At 40.3% G+C, this 17,156-nt stretch overlaps 1 protein-coding gene across 2 annotated transcripts in view; it reads right to left on the bottom strand.

The window, feature by feature from the left end:
• Positions 1-17,156, bottom strand: part of PRKG1 (protein kinase cGMP-dependent 1) — a 473,692-nt gene that overhangs the window by 175,461 nt on the left and 281,075 nt on the right. For both annotated transcript variants that reach the window (XM_069863903.1, XM_069863901.1), the window contains exon 4: positions 4,129-4,234. In XM_069863903.1, the coding sequence (XP_069720004.1) occupies positions 4,129-4,234 (106 nt within the window). The remainder of the gene's footprint in view (positions 1-4,128; positions 4,235-17,156) is intronic.

Raw genomic sequence — 17,156 nt, 5'->3', positions numbered from 1 at the left:
TTCTAACATTATGAAAATGAGCACTGCAGTGAGATGTATAGTGGATTTTAACATATCTGTAAACTCCACTGCAGAAAGATGCTCTTGCTTGCTTGTATGAGGACAAGTCTATATAATGAGATACAGAAAGCTGGGTAAAATCAGAAGAAATGCTCATATACCATATGGAGCTAAAACCTGTACCATAAGGAGTTACTAAATCTACAGCACAGTATTATATTTAATTTTTTTGTTGTCAGCTGCACTACAAATTGGTTTCATCAAGCACTGATTTAGCCATATAATGAGCTACCTAAAATTTGTGTTTCAAAGGGAATCGTTGCCATAATTCTTTATTCATCATAAACACAGGGGACCAGAAAACAACCTGGATTTTCCATCCCTTACTTAAAGCAGGTGCTGCTAGGGAATTAAGCTGTCTTTTGATCACTTCATGGACCATCCCTTGACTTTACGGGCAACACAAAGGGATACACAGACCAGTTCCTCACAAATACTATGAAAAAGAGAGTTTTCACTTGCTCCTTATTCCAATATGTTACAGTTGATTTATATGTCAGAAAAGTTATCTCATGTTTTATAAGCCCATGAGAACTACATAGTTCTATCTCTCAGAGAAGACGAGGAGATAGCCTTCTAGCACAGGTAATTCTGGATTTCTTAACCAGGAAATGTCCTTTTTATGGTTTTCTTACGGTGTTCAAAAGAAAGGATTGGACTACACATACTCTGGACCTTTGGGATTAATATGTTCTTTCCATGGAAAACCACAACGAAACCACTACACAGGCCAAAGGGTTAATATTCTGTACAACGACTACAAAGAGCTTTGGTGATACAAGTGCTCTCTGCACCTGTTCTCAGCAAGATGAATGAGGAGGTACAATTGCTTTCATTTCACCCCCAAAAGCTGCATTTCTATTGTGTTTTGTTCACAGGTGAAAATACATTATTGAAGAGAATGACATGGGCAACTTTTTTAGAGCACTGCCAGCATGAAACAATGCTTTTCATCCTCACTGACTTTTCTCTGAACAGGTACCTTTTAAACCTTTATTTCTATTCCATTTCATTTCTTAACAAGAACATTGTCATTCATTTATTAATTAGGAAAGAAGAAAAAAGAACAAAAGGACACAGAACAAGGTCAACAGCTGATATACTCTGTGCTTTCAAGATTTAACCTATTTTTTTTCCTTAAAAATATTTGGAAGGAAAGCATCCTTAAAAGTGAGTTTTTAATGTAATAAATGGAATTTATGTTGAGCAAAACTGGAAGCCACGAAGGGTAGATGTGATGACCTTCCCACAGCTGCCCCATACTACAATTGTTGTGTAGGAAGAAATCTCTTCCTAAGTTCAAACTGTAAGATTTAAAGAAAAAAATACTTGCTTGCCATAGGCTTTCTAACAGCATTAGTATGCAGCTCGACACCATACGAGGCCGTGTCCAAGATGCTCAGACACAGTGTGAGAAAATGCTTCTTGTTTTTTTCCCCTCACACTATTTGCTTCAAAATTAAGGGTGGGCAAGCTCTGTGGAATCTGCATTCAAATTAATCTTGACAATCTTCTAGAAAATCTCTATTAAAGCTCAAAGCTCAAGAGCTTAATGTGTACACAGTTTCTGCTTTGAAAGAGCGCCGGAGGCTCTAACCCCCTGAACTGAGCTTATATTTATTTTTTAGTTTCATTCACCAGCACACAAGAAAGGCCAATGCTTATTAACATCTGAATTTACAATTTTTTCAATGCTTTCAGTATGGCAATAGGTTTTGGTTTTTTCTTCTGATTTTGCTTCTTAATAAACATAAACGGAGACACACACACAAAAGCTGGACTTTGATGACTGCACTTTCATGTCGTCTCTGAGTAGCAGAACATAGAATCATAGAATAGTTTGGGTTGGAAGAGACCTAAAGATCATCCAGTTCCAACCCCCCTGCCCTGGGCAGGGACACCTCCCACTGGCTCAGGCTGCCCAAGCCCCATCCACCCTGGCCTTGGACACCTCCAGGGATGGGGCAGCCACAGCTTCCCTGGGCAACCTGGGCCAGGGCCTCACCACTGTCATTGTGAAGAAATTCCTCCTTATGTCCAGCCTAAATCTGGCCCTCTCCAGTTAAGACCCATTGCCCCTTGTCCTATCACTCCAAGCCTTTGTAAAGAGTCTCTCCCCAGCTTTCTTGTAGCCCCTTCAGGTACTGGAAGGTCACTATATCCCCATGAAGGTCCTAGTCCTTTCCAGGGAAACACCCCGTCCTCATCAGAGACCATGCTGCCTAGCCAATTATTTCAGTTTCATTATTTTATTATTTTTATTCATGACTGAAAATATAATCACAGGTGAAACTCCAGGCCACATGGAGAGGCCAAAAGGTGGGATGTCCACCCAGCCAAGAACTGGTGTAGTGAGTTGGGAGGTTCTCTGCTCTCCTGTCCAAGTGGCGAATGGTGCCTGAGCTTTGAGTAATTCCTTACGCACGGCCCTGGCCGAGCTGTGGTTACAGCCACACTTGTACCCAGCACATTTGAGCTCATAAATTCACCTTCCTGCCTTCACTTGCCCCATCTCATCCCTAAAGCCTTTCCTGCAGGTCACCCTGTAGGACAGTCCATTTTTGAGACTCCTTGACAACAGCATCACAGAGTTTTATTTAGTACATATATATTATTTTTCTCTATATAGTTTACATATAATCCATATATGAAATATTTTTCTAATCCCCTTTTTCTTCTAATACAAACTGAAGAAATACTAATCTAGCTTCGAATGAATACAGGCTACTCCTCGAGACTAAGTTACTGAACACCCTGGTAAATGTACTATGCACGTTGTTTGAGTTTCGGAAGTCTTATGTTTGAAAACACATTAAAAAGCAGGTCAGAAGCAAAAGTAAATCCAGCACAGGACACAGCTGGGTAAAAATTCAGATGCCCAGATTAGGGAGAGCTATTATCTCTGACCTGATTGGGCTGTGTGGTATTGATTTCTCATCCAAACCATCCCTTTTAAAAGGGGTGTATCATTAGACCATTGGCAAACTGAAAAGCATTTGAGATTCCACAACAGCACTTTTCCCTGAAAACTTCTCTTTGGAATAAAGCAGCAATTTCTGAAAATGAAGCAATCATGTCTAAAACATTGTCATATATTTAAAACTACCTGAGTCCAACCTATAAAAGAAACGTCAAGCACAGCTTCCCCTTGCAGAAGCACAGTGGGAAAGGAGCCCAGATCCAAAAGATTTTGTGCACATCCCCATCCACCATCAAGAAAAGCCATCTCTCAGGCATCGTTTTTATCCCCAGTGAGGGGCTGTCAGTTTGGGGGAGGCAACGATGCAGGGGGGAGTGTTTTGATCTAAGACAAGCCTGGTGTACTAACACCTCTAGAAGCAATGAGGTCACTTATAGCATCACAGTGACTTGGGTGATTTTTTTTTCTCTAGGATTTGGTGATGTTATGCTTCTATTTCAGATTATTTTGCTGACATGAGGTGTAGCCCATTCCTCACTGCAGTGGCACAACTGAATTACTGAGAAATCAGACATCGCTTCGGTAAGGAGGATGTGTTCCAGCTTGAGATGGAACACAAACCAAAGAAGAGTTTGAGAGAGTCAGATTTAAAAAGTGAAAGATTTGGCTTTATGCCTTCCTTGTTCTTAACCTAATCTGAATTTTAGCGCAAGCTACAGTTTTCGCTTCTCTAGAAATGTACATTTTCCTTTAGAAGCACAAGAACACACTTTGAATGGACTTGCTTCTTTCTATGACACTTTATAAACCAGATTTTTCCCTCAGGAGGGTGAGTTTTTAAAAAACACCACAAATGTGTATTTTCTTTAACAAGGTATGCTCCAAACAACTAATATTAAAGCTTTTTCTCTTACACCTTGGCTGCATAACTCTTTGCCAATGAATAATACACAACACGAATAAAACTAAGCTGTGGCCAGACTCCTTCTGGGGCTGGGGGATATGGCTTACAGATGGTTAAACAGCAAAGGAAAAAAAAAAAAAAGAGATGAAAAGGAAACAAATCAAACACTGCATTCACAAAAAAAGTCAAAAGTTGGGTATGGCAGTTTCACTATATTTTTTGATAAAGTAAACGAGTGTCATACCTTTTTAAAAATTCCATATACTCAGTATGCTTGATGAGGCCTGTCCTCATCATTATTGTTTGAAAACATTGCCGATCAATAGCCCAAAGTTTCACATTTACGAGAGCTGGAAAAAACAAGACAAGGGGAAAATGTAATTAGCAAAATGTCAAAATTTGAAAAACCTGTTGTGAACTGCAGAGGAAAAGAAATTAATTCATGAAAAAGCATGAAAATGGGTACACAATTCAAAACAGTAACATAAAACTCATCCACTGGACAATGGACTAAGCATGCACTGAAATGATCCAAAATATCTGAAATTGTAGCTGTAGAACATGGGCTTAGGGAAAATTGCCTAAAAGCAACTGCGAGATGATAAGAAATCAATGCAGGCTGATAGCAAGCAAGAAACAGGGAGTCAGTTCATTGTAGCCTGGGACACGTCATTGCCTGTGACATCGAGGAAGCTGCACAGTTTTTTAGCACATTATCCTGTTTCTGAGACAGCCAAATTCAATAAGGTTTCACCCTGTTCCCAAAGCAGATGACAAATTTCTCCTTAACCTCAAGAGGTTTTCCAGTCCCACTCCTGTTATACCCTAATGATTGAACTCATCCCAGTTCTGGATGGTTTCGGTAATTTTTTTTTCAGTAATTTTTTTTTCCAACTTTAGTTTTCAGGTCTCTGATAAATTCCAAGACTTCAGTGTGATGCCGCATACTTTATACCGTGTATTTCAGAAGCCAAGTCCCATTGTAAACCCAAACATAACAGAATACCATTGCATAAAATGCAGATGCTCAAAAAGATCCAGGATCATGGGAACTGGATGTGCAAGAACTCCAAATGGTCCAGATTTTCACGTTAAACGCAGCTTAGACATTCGCATTGACTATAAATGTTAGCATACATACACAGCTTCCACTAGTTTTTCCTTAGAGAAACAGTTTAATTGAACAAATTTACTCAAAAGACCCCTGCACTTTTTGTTTTAAATTATGCTTTAGAAAACAAAACCAATAAATTTCATCCCTGTATCCCATTTCACTACAGGAAACAGAAATGAGCAAAATGACTTTCAAATACACATTTACAAACATTCTTAGGAATAAAAATCCAAGAAATTATTTTGCTTTTATTGCCTGGTCCTTTAGTTCACAAATACCTTGGTTAATGAGTTTTTACCCTAACAGCATTTGCAGGATGTAAAACCTTCCAAACGAAAATTCAAATGTTTTTTCTCAACTCATATTGTGCAACTAAGTGCAACACATCACGTTAAGTGAATGCAGAACATTATTTAAAATCTCTTGCTTTTCAAGACAGAAATTCCTTTTTTTGGGAAGCATTTTTAGTATAATAATTAAACATATAAGAAAGAATGACCTTAGGATGAGAGGTTTCTGTAAAGAAAATTAGTCTTTCACTTTTCTCAGAGTGGAAGACACAATTCATATGAATGGGATTACTATTTTGCTGAGGTTTTCTTAATGTCTTCTGCAAAATAAGGGTTTTAATTGATTTTCAGATGAGCTGTATCCCAGGGGAAGAAATGAATATTATTCAGCTGGGTGTGGGTAGGGGGACAATCGCTGAAAGGGATGGTCTCCTCCTGAACTGGATGATGATGATGATGACGGCCAATACCAAGTCACTGAAAACTCAGGAAAATCCCTGTAAATTCAATGAGAAAGGATAATCTTATAAAGCAGGTGCCTTCTATCAGAAATGAAAAAAAATACAGGGAATTTCAGCCATCCTGGTGATTTCGGGATGGTTTTTAGTCAGCATGCTGTATGATTATCACACAAGGCCAAAGGTGACTTGCTTAGTCAAATGACAATAACACTAATAATGGAAACTTATTTAAAAAAAATATGTACTGAATAGGAAAATAATGAATGAAATACAGTTAATAAGTTCTTTTTCATCGGACTAAAATATCCAACAGCATCCCAGCACCCTATCACGAACACATACCATCAACACATCTTATTAATTCATCCAAAATATTTTTTTGCCAGAGCACAGCTGTCCTCCAGAGTAAAATGAAAGATTTTCCTTACAGTTCTTTTATACAGCCTTCATAGCAAAGGCATGACTGTTAAGCTGACACCACTAGCTAAGCAAGCTCAGATCACAAATCCTTAAATTCACTTTTTTTCCTATTGTTCTACTTAATTGTGAAAGACAAACCAACCTTCCCATAAATAATTCTGTCTGTGGTTGTTTCCAAGTGTATCTTAACAGATACATCATCTTAGGCAAGCAAGTAGTTCTGAAAAACAGAAGGTTTCATCTCAGTCTCAATCCTGGTCAGCTGGTCCTTAGCAGAAATGTCTGAGGGTGCCTGGGACCAAATTCCTGTTGGAGTCCATCAGAGAGTTCAAGAGCACAATCTCCAAACAGCAGGTCCCACCTTGGGCCCATTCGATGCCCTTATAGGCTATATATGTTATTATGCTTTAAGCCAGTGACTGATAGCTGTCAGCTCACTCTCATTTTTCACATATGCAGCAAAGGATGAAGGCACACTATGTCTCATCCTTCCATCACAAGGTTCATAGAATCATAGAATCATTAGATTGGAGAAGAATTTGAGACCATCAACTTCAACCATACCTGTCCACTACTAAATCATGTCCTTAAACACCTTATCTATCCGACTTTTAAACACCTCCACGAATGGGGACTCCGCCACCTCCCTGGGCAGCATCTGCCAGTGCTTTATAACTCTGTTGCAGAAGAAATTTTTCCTAATGCCCAATCTAAACTTCTCCTGATGCAGCTTGAGGTCATTCTATCTCATCCTGTCCTCTGTCACTTGGGAGAAGAGGCCAGCTCCCTCCTCTCCACAACCTCCTTTCAGGTAGTTGTAGAGAGCAATGAGGTCTCCCCTCAGCCTCCTCTTCTCCAGGCTAAACACCCCCAGCTCTCTCAGCTGCTCCTCGCAAGACTTATTCTCCATCCCTTTCCCCAGCTTCGTTCCCCTTCTCTGGACTCGCTCCAGGACCTCAATGTCTTCCTTGCAGCGAGGGGCCCAAAACTGAACCCAGGATTCCAGGAGCAGCCTCACCAGTGCCGAGTACAAGGGCAGAATCACTTCCCAGGTCCTGCTGGCCACACCATTTCTGAAACAAGCCAAGATGCCATTGGCCTTCTTGGCCAGCTGGAAGTGGTTCAGACACAGCTGCAAAGGTACCACCTATCTTTGTGGTTTCCAGGAGTGCCTTGAAGCCAGGGAAGTGGCAAACATTTACTCATTCTCCTCTGATCTGCAGATACTTTATGAAGCACTACAGCATATTTGATATCAAATTGCAAAGACCAGGAGGAGTCATTGCTGCATGCTCCGTGCCAGGTAGGCTCTCACTCAGTCTCTAATGCACTTAGGTAAATAGCAAATGTAATTTAGTGCCTCTCAAGCAAAATGAAGATCCATCTATTGCCACTAGAAATTGTTCCGCTAAAAAAAAACATCTCCACAGCTTGCAATCTTCCTGGAAGCACAGGATCAGAGGCTTGGCTTAATGAGCCTGGAACAAGTCGTATTCTCCTGAAGGCACCCCTCAGTAACCCAAGTTATAGATCTACATACAACTATATTCACTTACATGAACATACAAATAGAAAATTACACATATACATGCTTTTATTTAGATAGAATCATAGGATCACTAAGGTTGGAAAAGACCTCTAATATCATCAAGCCCAACCATCAGCCCACAACCACCATGCCTGCTAAACCATGTCCCTAAGTGCCACGTCTACACTGTTTTAAGCACTTCCCTGGGCAGCCTGTTCCAATGCTATTGTAACTATATACTATAATACATGACTATTGACATATATATATAATATACTTCTATAGTATATAAGCATATATTATATACTTGTATAATAGATAGTATAACATATATTTTTAATATTTACCTCTCAATTACACATACCGCTGTGTACTAGCCAACTGTACTAACAAGGGCCATTTGGTTCAGGATAAGTTAAGTGCAGACAATGCACTTCTGCACTGCTAATTATATCATATTTTATATTCATATTTATCCTACTTAATGGTAAACAGATGCTACTGTAATGGCTAATCACAGCAGAGTTTTAAATGTCAATAAACCCCGTATAATCAGGTGTAAGTACCATCTCCTGTTATGCTTAAAAACCTCTGTAGCTGTGTCAGAGGGCAGTTTGAATTCTGTAAGATCTGACAATATTAACAACTTCAGACATATATTTTTATGAGTGCCCAGATATAAAAATATGTATATGTGCTGTATGACACAGAGTCCATTCCACTGCGAATAACTGACTTGTAACAGATTCAGACAGAGGTGACACCGAGGTTTCCTTGTCTGTCCCTCTGCAAGGAACATGCCTTGAAGGATGGACATAAATTTTTCTGTGAAGCGTGATTTCAGGAGACCGCGTTATTTTCCAGAGCAAGAACTATGGCCATAAAAGAATATGATAAATAACATAATGAAAAAAGATGTGTGTACATGCCCATACATTTAGGTGTGGTGAGACACCAGTCCAGGTTGCCCAGATGAGCTGTGGCTGCCCCATCCCTGGAGGGGTTCAAGGCCAGGTTGGATGGGCCTTGGGCAGCCTGATCCAGTGGGAGGTGTCCCTGCCCATGGCAGCGGGGTTAGAACTGGATGATCTTTAAGGTCCCTTCCAGCCCAAACCATTCTACGATTCCATAATATATAATGGGAGTCCCATATGACTACTCAATCATATAAAATATTATACTGCAATCAAAGCAGCTGAAGTGGAATTACACCACAATTAAAGTTTATTGCCTCTTTTACACTTTTTCATACTAAAATTTTATAGCTGGGATTCCCTTTTATCTTTTTAACAGCTCACAACATAATCACTGACCATGCTAGAAGCCACCAAGATTTTGGTTGGCATGCAAAAAAAGTAGCAACGGCACAAGGCAACAACGGGTATGCTCACACACTAAGGGATGCTATAATATATATATTGCACTCTCCTCCTTCACTCTTGAGCCATGGATAAAAATAGGGATGCCCAGGACTGGGACATCTAAATGACTGATGATATGGTATCAGCATTGTGTTTTCAGGAGACTCGGCTCTGCAGGTGAGGGGCTCAGATGATGCTGGGCAGACTGCACTCACCGCAGAATATTTTGTGTATTAAGAGATGAGCAGTCCATCAAAATAAGGACTCGGTGCAAACTCCTAAAAAAGGCGCTAGATGATTAGAAAAACACAGTTAAAGCACAACGTGGTTAAATTAACCTCAGCAAAACCACAACATCTTATGCTGGCAAAATTTCCTCTGAGAAACAGACTCGTCTGAATCCAAAACTCCAGATGAAAGTGCTATGGTGCAAGGGTTGAGACCAAAGCTAGATGCTCCTGGATAAACAGGGAAGAGCAGCAACAGACAAAGCAAAAGAATCGGGATTTCATGGGTCAAAACTAGATGTGGGGGGAAATATCATTAAAGTATAATTTGAGGTGTTTGTTGGGGTCAATGTTTAATTTCTGATAACAAGCTGACTGAAGTGATTTAAATCACTCATTTCAGCACATGAATCAGCTCTATCTCTACAGCAAACTCACCGATTTAAGCAAATATTCTACTCAAACATTTAAAACATCTATTCCAAAAAGAAGGTTTTCCATAAAGTTTTCTTCCTACTTATTTATTCAGGCAAACTATGAAAATAATCCTATTTTAAACAGGTGAAAATACAGGGGTAGAGAGTCCTCAACACAGCCCAAGGGTTGGGCTGTGTCCTGGCTGGTTTTTCCATGCCTGCTGGCTCACTCATATGCTGAGAGGTTTCTGAGCACAAAGCAAAGCAAGATAAGGCAATTTTACCTGGTTGTGATGGATCACGTGTGTCTATAAGACAGACACTGAGGTCCTGGAGCGTGTCCAGAGAAGAGCAACAAAGCTGGTGAGGGGGCTGGAGAACAAGAGGAGCGGCTGAGAGAGCTGGGGGTGTTTAGCCTGGAGAAGAGGAGGCTGAGGGGAGACCTCATTGCTCTCTACAACTACCTGAGAGGAGGTTGTGGAGAGGAGGGAGCTGGCCTCTTCTCCCAGGGGACAGGGGACAGGACAAGAGGGAATGGCCTCAAGCTCTGCCAGAGGAGGGTCAGGCTGGACATCAGGAAAAAATTCTTCACTGACACGATTCTCAAGCACTGGCAAAGGCTGCCCAGGGAGGTGATCCAGTCACCATCCCTTTAAAAGACGGGTGGTATGAAGTACTTCGGGAGATGATTTAGTAGTGGACAGGTACAGTTGGACTTGATGATCTCAAAGGTCCCTTCCAACCTAGTAATTCTATGATTCTTCATGATGCTGCACAAGCCCAATGGATTCAGCAGCTCAGAACCTCTCTGAGTGTTTCTCCCTGCTTTCAACTGCAATTTTATCTGGTCGTTACCGTGTACACTGCTATCAGTTACACAGTATTATTTTAGTGTCAGAAGGGGGATGATACATATTTCCATAAAAATTAAGAGAAAGTGCTGAGATTTTATCCATCTCTTTCATCAAATAATAGGGACTATTCATTATTGATCCCCTCCTAGGCTTAATTAGCTTAATTTTTAATACTGCTGTCATGTTCCTAGGCTGCTGAAGGACAAAGTTTTTGTTCTTTTGCTCCTTTTCTTCTTGCAAACAGAACAGTAGAAAATCATGAATTTCAGGCTCAGATACGAGCTACTCTTTTTCTACGCATCACGTGTAAAGGCAGTGAAACAGAGGCTAAAACACTATGAAGTCTTAACTGAGCAACGTAAGTATTATTTATGCTACATGCGTTATGTAATATTATATATTATGGGTTAATATAGCTGGGGAAGTCCTCCAGGTGCAGCTGCTAAGATGCACCTGAAAACAAATCATCATTTTGCATAGCATTATTGGAAAAGCAACTCTACAAACACAGGTTTAAGCATGGGATGCTTTACTGCAAAGCCAGATCAATCATGAAATGCTCTTTTAACCACAGCCAATGCAGCAAAGCATTCAGTAAAGCATTACAAGATGCTTTAAATCCTTAAAATCAGGGCAACAACCCGAATAGTGCCTAGATAGGAATATTACGTAAAAATGTAATACAACACTCCCATGTACCTGCAGTCTTTTAGCATCTTTCTAAGTTTTTACACGCTCAGTGAAAACTTTCCAAGCCTTTCAAGGATCATTGAATGAATCATCCTCAGCTCAAGCGCTCGCTGGTGGCATTATCGGACTTGAAACTTTTCATTGCCCTGCACTGTAGTCAGAATTCATCACCTTGGTTTTCCTTTTAGGGTATTTTACTCAAATACCTGTTGTTTATCTGCCCAGGAAAGCCCAAGGCAAAGAAACAGCAGCATCTTCACATCCTTAGGGCCTTTCTGGCAGCAATGATACATAAAATTTCCCTCAATTTTAAGCATCCTCCACCTGGATTTGATTTTGCAGAGATTATTGTGGAAATTACCATCAGGGAGAACACAGTCATTTCCAGTTACTTGTGTTTCGTCATGTATATCGTACAAAATGATGATGAAGAGCACATTTAGCTAAACAGAAGGAGCACATTTAATTGTTTCACCCTGCCATACGCCCTGTGGATCATGAAGAAGCCCCAGCAGATTCCGCTTTGGGATACGGCATGGAGCAACACACATGGAATGTATTTAACAGCTGGAGCAAGAATAAATTTTTCTTTTCTCACATGTTTCCATTTCAAGTTTCTAACAACAACGGCACTGGTATAATGACGACTTCATCCCGATGCTATCTGTTTTCTCAACGGGTCTTTTCCCATAAATCCCTAAGGAATTTTGTCAACTTGTATTGTGCAAAGCAAGGAACAAGTTTACATTTGGCCAAGGAAGGACGCAACACTCAAGCAGAGACAGACAAACATTTAAATCTGTTTTTCTCCCCAGTACGTTCTATAACCACGTGCTCCTAAACCAGGACAGTTTGTTAAAAATGATGTTTCACAATAAAAAAATTGACCACATGTCCACAGAAGCAGGAGAAAATATTATTTCTTTTGCACTCTCAGGCCAAAGCTGCAGCTCTTTGTGGCACACAGAGCACAGGACAGGAACCCAGGAGAATTAAAAAAGAAATAAAAAGGCAAAAACTTCCAGCACGCCTCATACTCCTCCTACCAATAGAGCTCAGGATGATTTCAGATGCTCAGAGCTGGTGGGGAAGGATGCTCAATGCTGGTGTTCAGGCAGCGCTTCATCCCGCACAGTGAATTTTTGGTATGTGGTGTCAGGATGACAGAAGGACACTACAGTCATGGTCCTTCTTGAGGCACTGGGCTACAGACAGTGGGGTTTGGCCCACACGGTGGTAACTCTGCCTGGCAAGGATGAGGTTGTATCACGTCCATCTACCTCCCTGCAGGCTACTTATTTGGCAATGGTCTTTAAAGCAGAGGTCAAATACGCTCCTTAATGAGTGTCTGAAATGGTCAGCATGTTTCTATGACCTGAAATAGGCAGAGCCAGATTTCATCTTTATTGTCACCTTTTAAATTTTTTATTCCCATCTCCCTCCCTGAGCTTGGCTAACTTGGATTTTACATAAAAAACATCTGTATTACATGCTTTACAAAACCACGTTACACAGAAGTTTCTGGGCTATATTGCTCACCTTCTTGGCCTTCTGAGAAGTCATGACAAAGATTAATTTAGCATTACAGAAGTATTTCATTGTATCAGGTTTTTTTTCCTTGGCATTTCAAAGCATCCACATAATTTGTATTACAAAACCTACTAATATGCTCTTTTTAAGCTAACTGCTATTTTACATAACCTTTACTATTGTCATCTCTTCCTTATTTCTTCTCTATGTGTAGTTCGACTCTTTCTACGTTCCCACAAAACAGAAGTTCTGCTAGGTCTTTAATTAAACTCACCTTCTATGAGCAAGAGCTCACAAAACACTTAAGAAATTGTACTCATTATAGTATTAAATGTCCACATAAAAGCTGAAATAGTCCCTTAAAGGAGTTTGGAAAGACTCTATTCAGAACAACTTGAAAGCTACAAAAAATACTTCCAAGTACTACGTTGAGTTTGATGGAAAGTGATGTGCATTAGGTGAGATTGATGGAAAACCAGCAAGGGCCTAATACAGGTCAGAAAGCCTAAAATTTAGTCGCTCAAACCACTAATTCAATGCAACAAACACAAGAGGGGCTAAAGTAAAATGTCTCCAATTATTTTCAAAAGAAAAAGGAGAAAACAGCCCAGAACTCTCATGGGGGTGTGATATTCAGCCTGGGACACATCGTCTCATTGACATGCCAAGATCATAACATTACCAAGAAACCTTGTGTCTAACAGTAATGAGCAAAGCCATATATTCATATTTTAAAGAGACCTACTAATCAGGTCTAGCTAATTGCCTAAAGGAGCCCCAAGAACAAGGAAACTGAATACACCCAATTAAAGGAGTATACCCAATTACTGCCTTAATTTGGAAGGGAAGGCATTGATAAATGAAGAAGCCAGCTTGGGGGGGCATTAAAAAGGCAATGAAAAAATAATAATAACAACTAGATGAGGCACCTCAGAGAGACCCAGTATGGAAACCCCTCTCCTGCAATGCAGGTGGGGCTGCCGCTTTGGGAAGGGAGGAATTGTGCTGCTGTTAGCAAACAAAAATGGGCCAGAGGAATTTGTGTGACTTTGTGGCATTAGGGCAAAAAGAGAAAAGGCCCTAATAACAGAGACAAACCCCAGGCAAGGGATTATGGAAGGATCTGTAAAGACAGTATAAGTATGTACCACAAGCTGTTCCATTTCTTGAACCTGTCAAGGCATCCCTTTGACAGCCCTTCTCCTGAAAGAGCCTCTTCCATGCTTCTCATTTGAAAAATGTACATTTTTTGGTGTTTGCCCTGAAAAATGATCTTGGGAAATAAAGTGGCTTGGCTAGTCAGTAAAAAAACCAAATACAATGAGTGGGCATGAAAGCACAAACCTACAAAGCAGAACTTGGTTAATTTTTGAGGTGGTCTGCACGAGTTTAGAACTAGTTTGATTACTCATGGGTGTAAAGGCTTAAATGGATTATTAAAGCCAGTGGTGGGTTTCCTAAAAACATGTTCAAAAATTGTAATGGGCCTGACTATTTCAGGAATTATTAGAAAACACAAGAGATTTTATACTCTTTTAAATAAAGAAAATGTCACTTTAAGGATACAGGACTAACAGACAATGTATGCTTGTTAAGATGATATAAAGAAGCACACATGTAATGCCTTTTCTAAAAAGAAAGCTAAAGCACTTTATAAGTAATAATTATGCCTCACAACATTTGTGAAAGCTACTGAGTACTATATGTTGATATCACTGGAAAAGAATAGAGGAAAATGTCTCTGCAGCTGCTGGGAGGAAGCTTTGCTAAGACTTCAGACCTCCTCAGTTCATCAGTTCTCTGGTAGACATGCCCATCTCCTCACCTCAAAAATGAGCAGTGGCTCTTTCATTGCTCCATTACCACCCAAAGTGGTGCTAACACCTAAAGCTAGGTGGAGGTTGCCCTCTTCCTTCTGCAGAGTCATTGCCAGATCTCCAACAGAAACAGAAAAAGGGTTTAAATGTTTTACTTCCTAGCAAGCTACAAAGCGATGAAGTCCTTCCCTCCATTCTTACTCCAGGATCCACAAGACATCTTGATACTAAAAGACCTAAAATGAGAAGGAACTTCAGCTTCATCAACTGTTTTTTTTCTAACGGACAACACCACGCGTTCAAGAAATCTTGAGTTATCAAGAATAGTGTAGTAAGGACAACAGCTTGTTAAAGAGCTGTTCACTTATAGCAAAATCATTGATTTTCTTAAAAGTAACAAACTATTCTCTTACTGCTTCCCCCGGAGCTCTAGGTACTTGTTGGCTATTTAGCTATAAAAGCAGCTCCTATGGCCAACTTCCCATAATGCTTATTCAACCTGATAGACCAGCATGAAGCCATGTGGAAATCTATTTACACAGCCAGACACTCTAACTTATAACTCTACACTGCGGGATGCTTTAATTCATGAATAACAACAATAAGAATGAGAAAAGTGCCATATATGCCTTCACTAGGTGTAACTAATTGACCAGGGACAGCTTTCTAGCAAGATGCTTTTTATTGACTGAAAAGCCTAATTAAAGCAGCACATAGTATAGAATAGATAAGTGGTGGGTTTTTTTACCTTAATGTAATAAAGTAACCAAATATCCAACTTTTTCAGCCCTGGTATGCAAAAAAACTCGTTCCAGCTCCGGCGGACAGAGTTTGCTGCAGGCGCTAATGGGATCCCCAGGGTCCCACTCATGTTTCCTGGATCTTTCCCTCCCTGGGATACATCAGACAGACAGATCTGCACAGCGGCGTCTGCCATGTGCTTGGCTCTGAAGTTGCCAAAAGGACAATAAACCCACTGTTTTTTTAAAGCTGCTTCGTAGCTTTTACGGAGGAGCTTTGTCGTATGTTTTTACGGTGACACACGAGACGGTTCAAGTGTGTCTTGAATTTATTCTGCTACCGAAGCCCACGGCTGCCCACTGGGACTTCTGATATGCAGACTTAAAATGCAAACAAAATAGAAACACAAAGGAAAACCAAACCTGCTGTCATCTGTACGAAAGCGACGTAAAGAATTTCTTTTTTGCATGATGTTATTAGTAGAATTAGTAGCAATCTTATTCTGCTAAGCAAAAGAACACACACGTAAACGAATGATGAATTTTTGGACTGTGTCATATTAAGTAAATTGATACAGCAAGTTATCCTCCAAATGTTGATGGCAACTGAGCCCTGTAATCCACTCTGCAGCAGTGGTCCTGGTAGGACACAATAAAACAGAAATAATCTCAATGCTGAGATATTTGCACATTCCTAAGTGACAAGCAGAACCACGGCACAGCCCTGGCCCAAAAGGCACGAGGCTCCAGGACTGGTTCTCCGCTTCTCCACCTGGGATTTTCCTTTCCTTGAAAGAAGACACTGATGAGAGGGATGGATGGACAAGTCATCTACCCTTTAGAGGCAGTAAGGAAAATATCATTCTCACCACAAAGCTGCAACAGGTTTTGAATTATGCCATCTTCTCCTTAACCTTCTCTGTTTTTTCACTGAAAGCCTAAAATGTTACTTCATACCAGACATTTAATTACTCTCTATGATGTTCTTAACAGAAAAAAGACTCCTTTTTCACCCTTTTCAATTAAAATTCACCGAGGTTTCTAACCACTAGCCACATAAACTTTGAGCAGCATGATCTCACCCAAGCGAAGCAACAGAAGATTTTGCCACCTTGCACCACTTTCAGCTACATATTTTCAGCAAAATACTGCATATACTTCTGAAATCAAACATACTGACTGCACTGCTGGCATCTGCAAACAATGCCTGAGTTTCAGATATGGTTCTGAAGAACAAGATTTTGAGAAATCCAAAAAACTTAAGCTGCATCTTAGTGTCACACAAGAATATTAAGCAATCGGAAAGCATGACAGCACAAAAGCCACTCTCCTCTGTGATTGAAAAACAGGCAGTTTGCTAACTGAACTTTACAATAATTCCATATTTTAAAACCATTTCCTTATTTCCCAACAGTGGCATTTCCAACAGGACAGTTAAATAACGCATCCCTGAACTGCTCCCTGTCATCTCAGCTAATGATGATTAAAAGCTTTTGCTTAGCCGTATCCAAATTCTTGAGTTCCCTGGCTCATACAAGCCCCATCCCACAAACACTCAGGGTTTTTCCTCTCAAGCACAAGCTACTTGCAGCTCGCACACTTATTAATAACTTGTCCCATCAGCTATCACTTATTTATTTTACATTTGTTTTTTATGAATGCACAAACAACAGGCTTAACTCCCCTCCCCACTCTGATTCCTGCTATTCATTGTCTCTCATCGCCTATAAAAGTAATCCCAGCCATAATTCCGTAATTCTTTCCATTTCTCTGGAAGTGCCAACAGGATGCAAACAGGATGTCCACGTGTGTGCACTTTTCACC

The sequence above is a fragment of the Phaenicophaeus curvirostris genome, chromosome 9 (genome assembly GCF_032191515.1).
Source record: "Phaenicophaeus curvirostris isolate KB17595 chromosome 9, BPBGC_Pcur_1.0, whole genome shotgun sequence".
Lineage (NCBI taxonomy): Eukaryota > Metazoa > Chordata > Aves > Cuculiformes > Cuculidae > Phaenicophaeus > Phaenicophaeus curvirostris.
The sequence above is the reverse complement of the archived record's forward strand: the minus strand, read 5'-3'. Positions and strand labels throughout refer to the sequence as shown.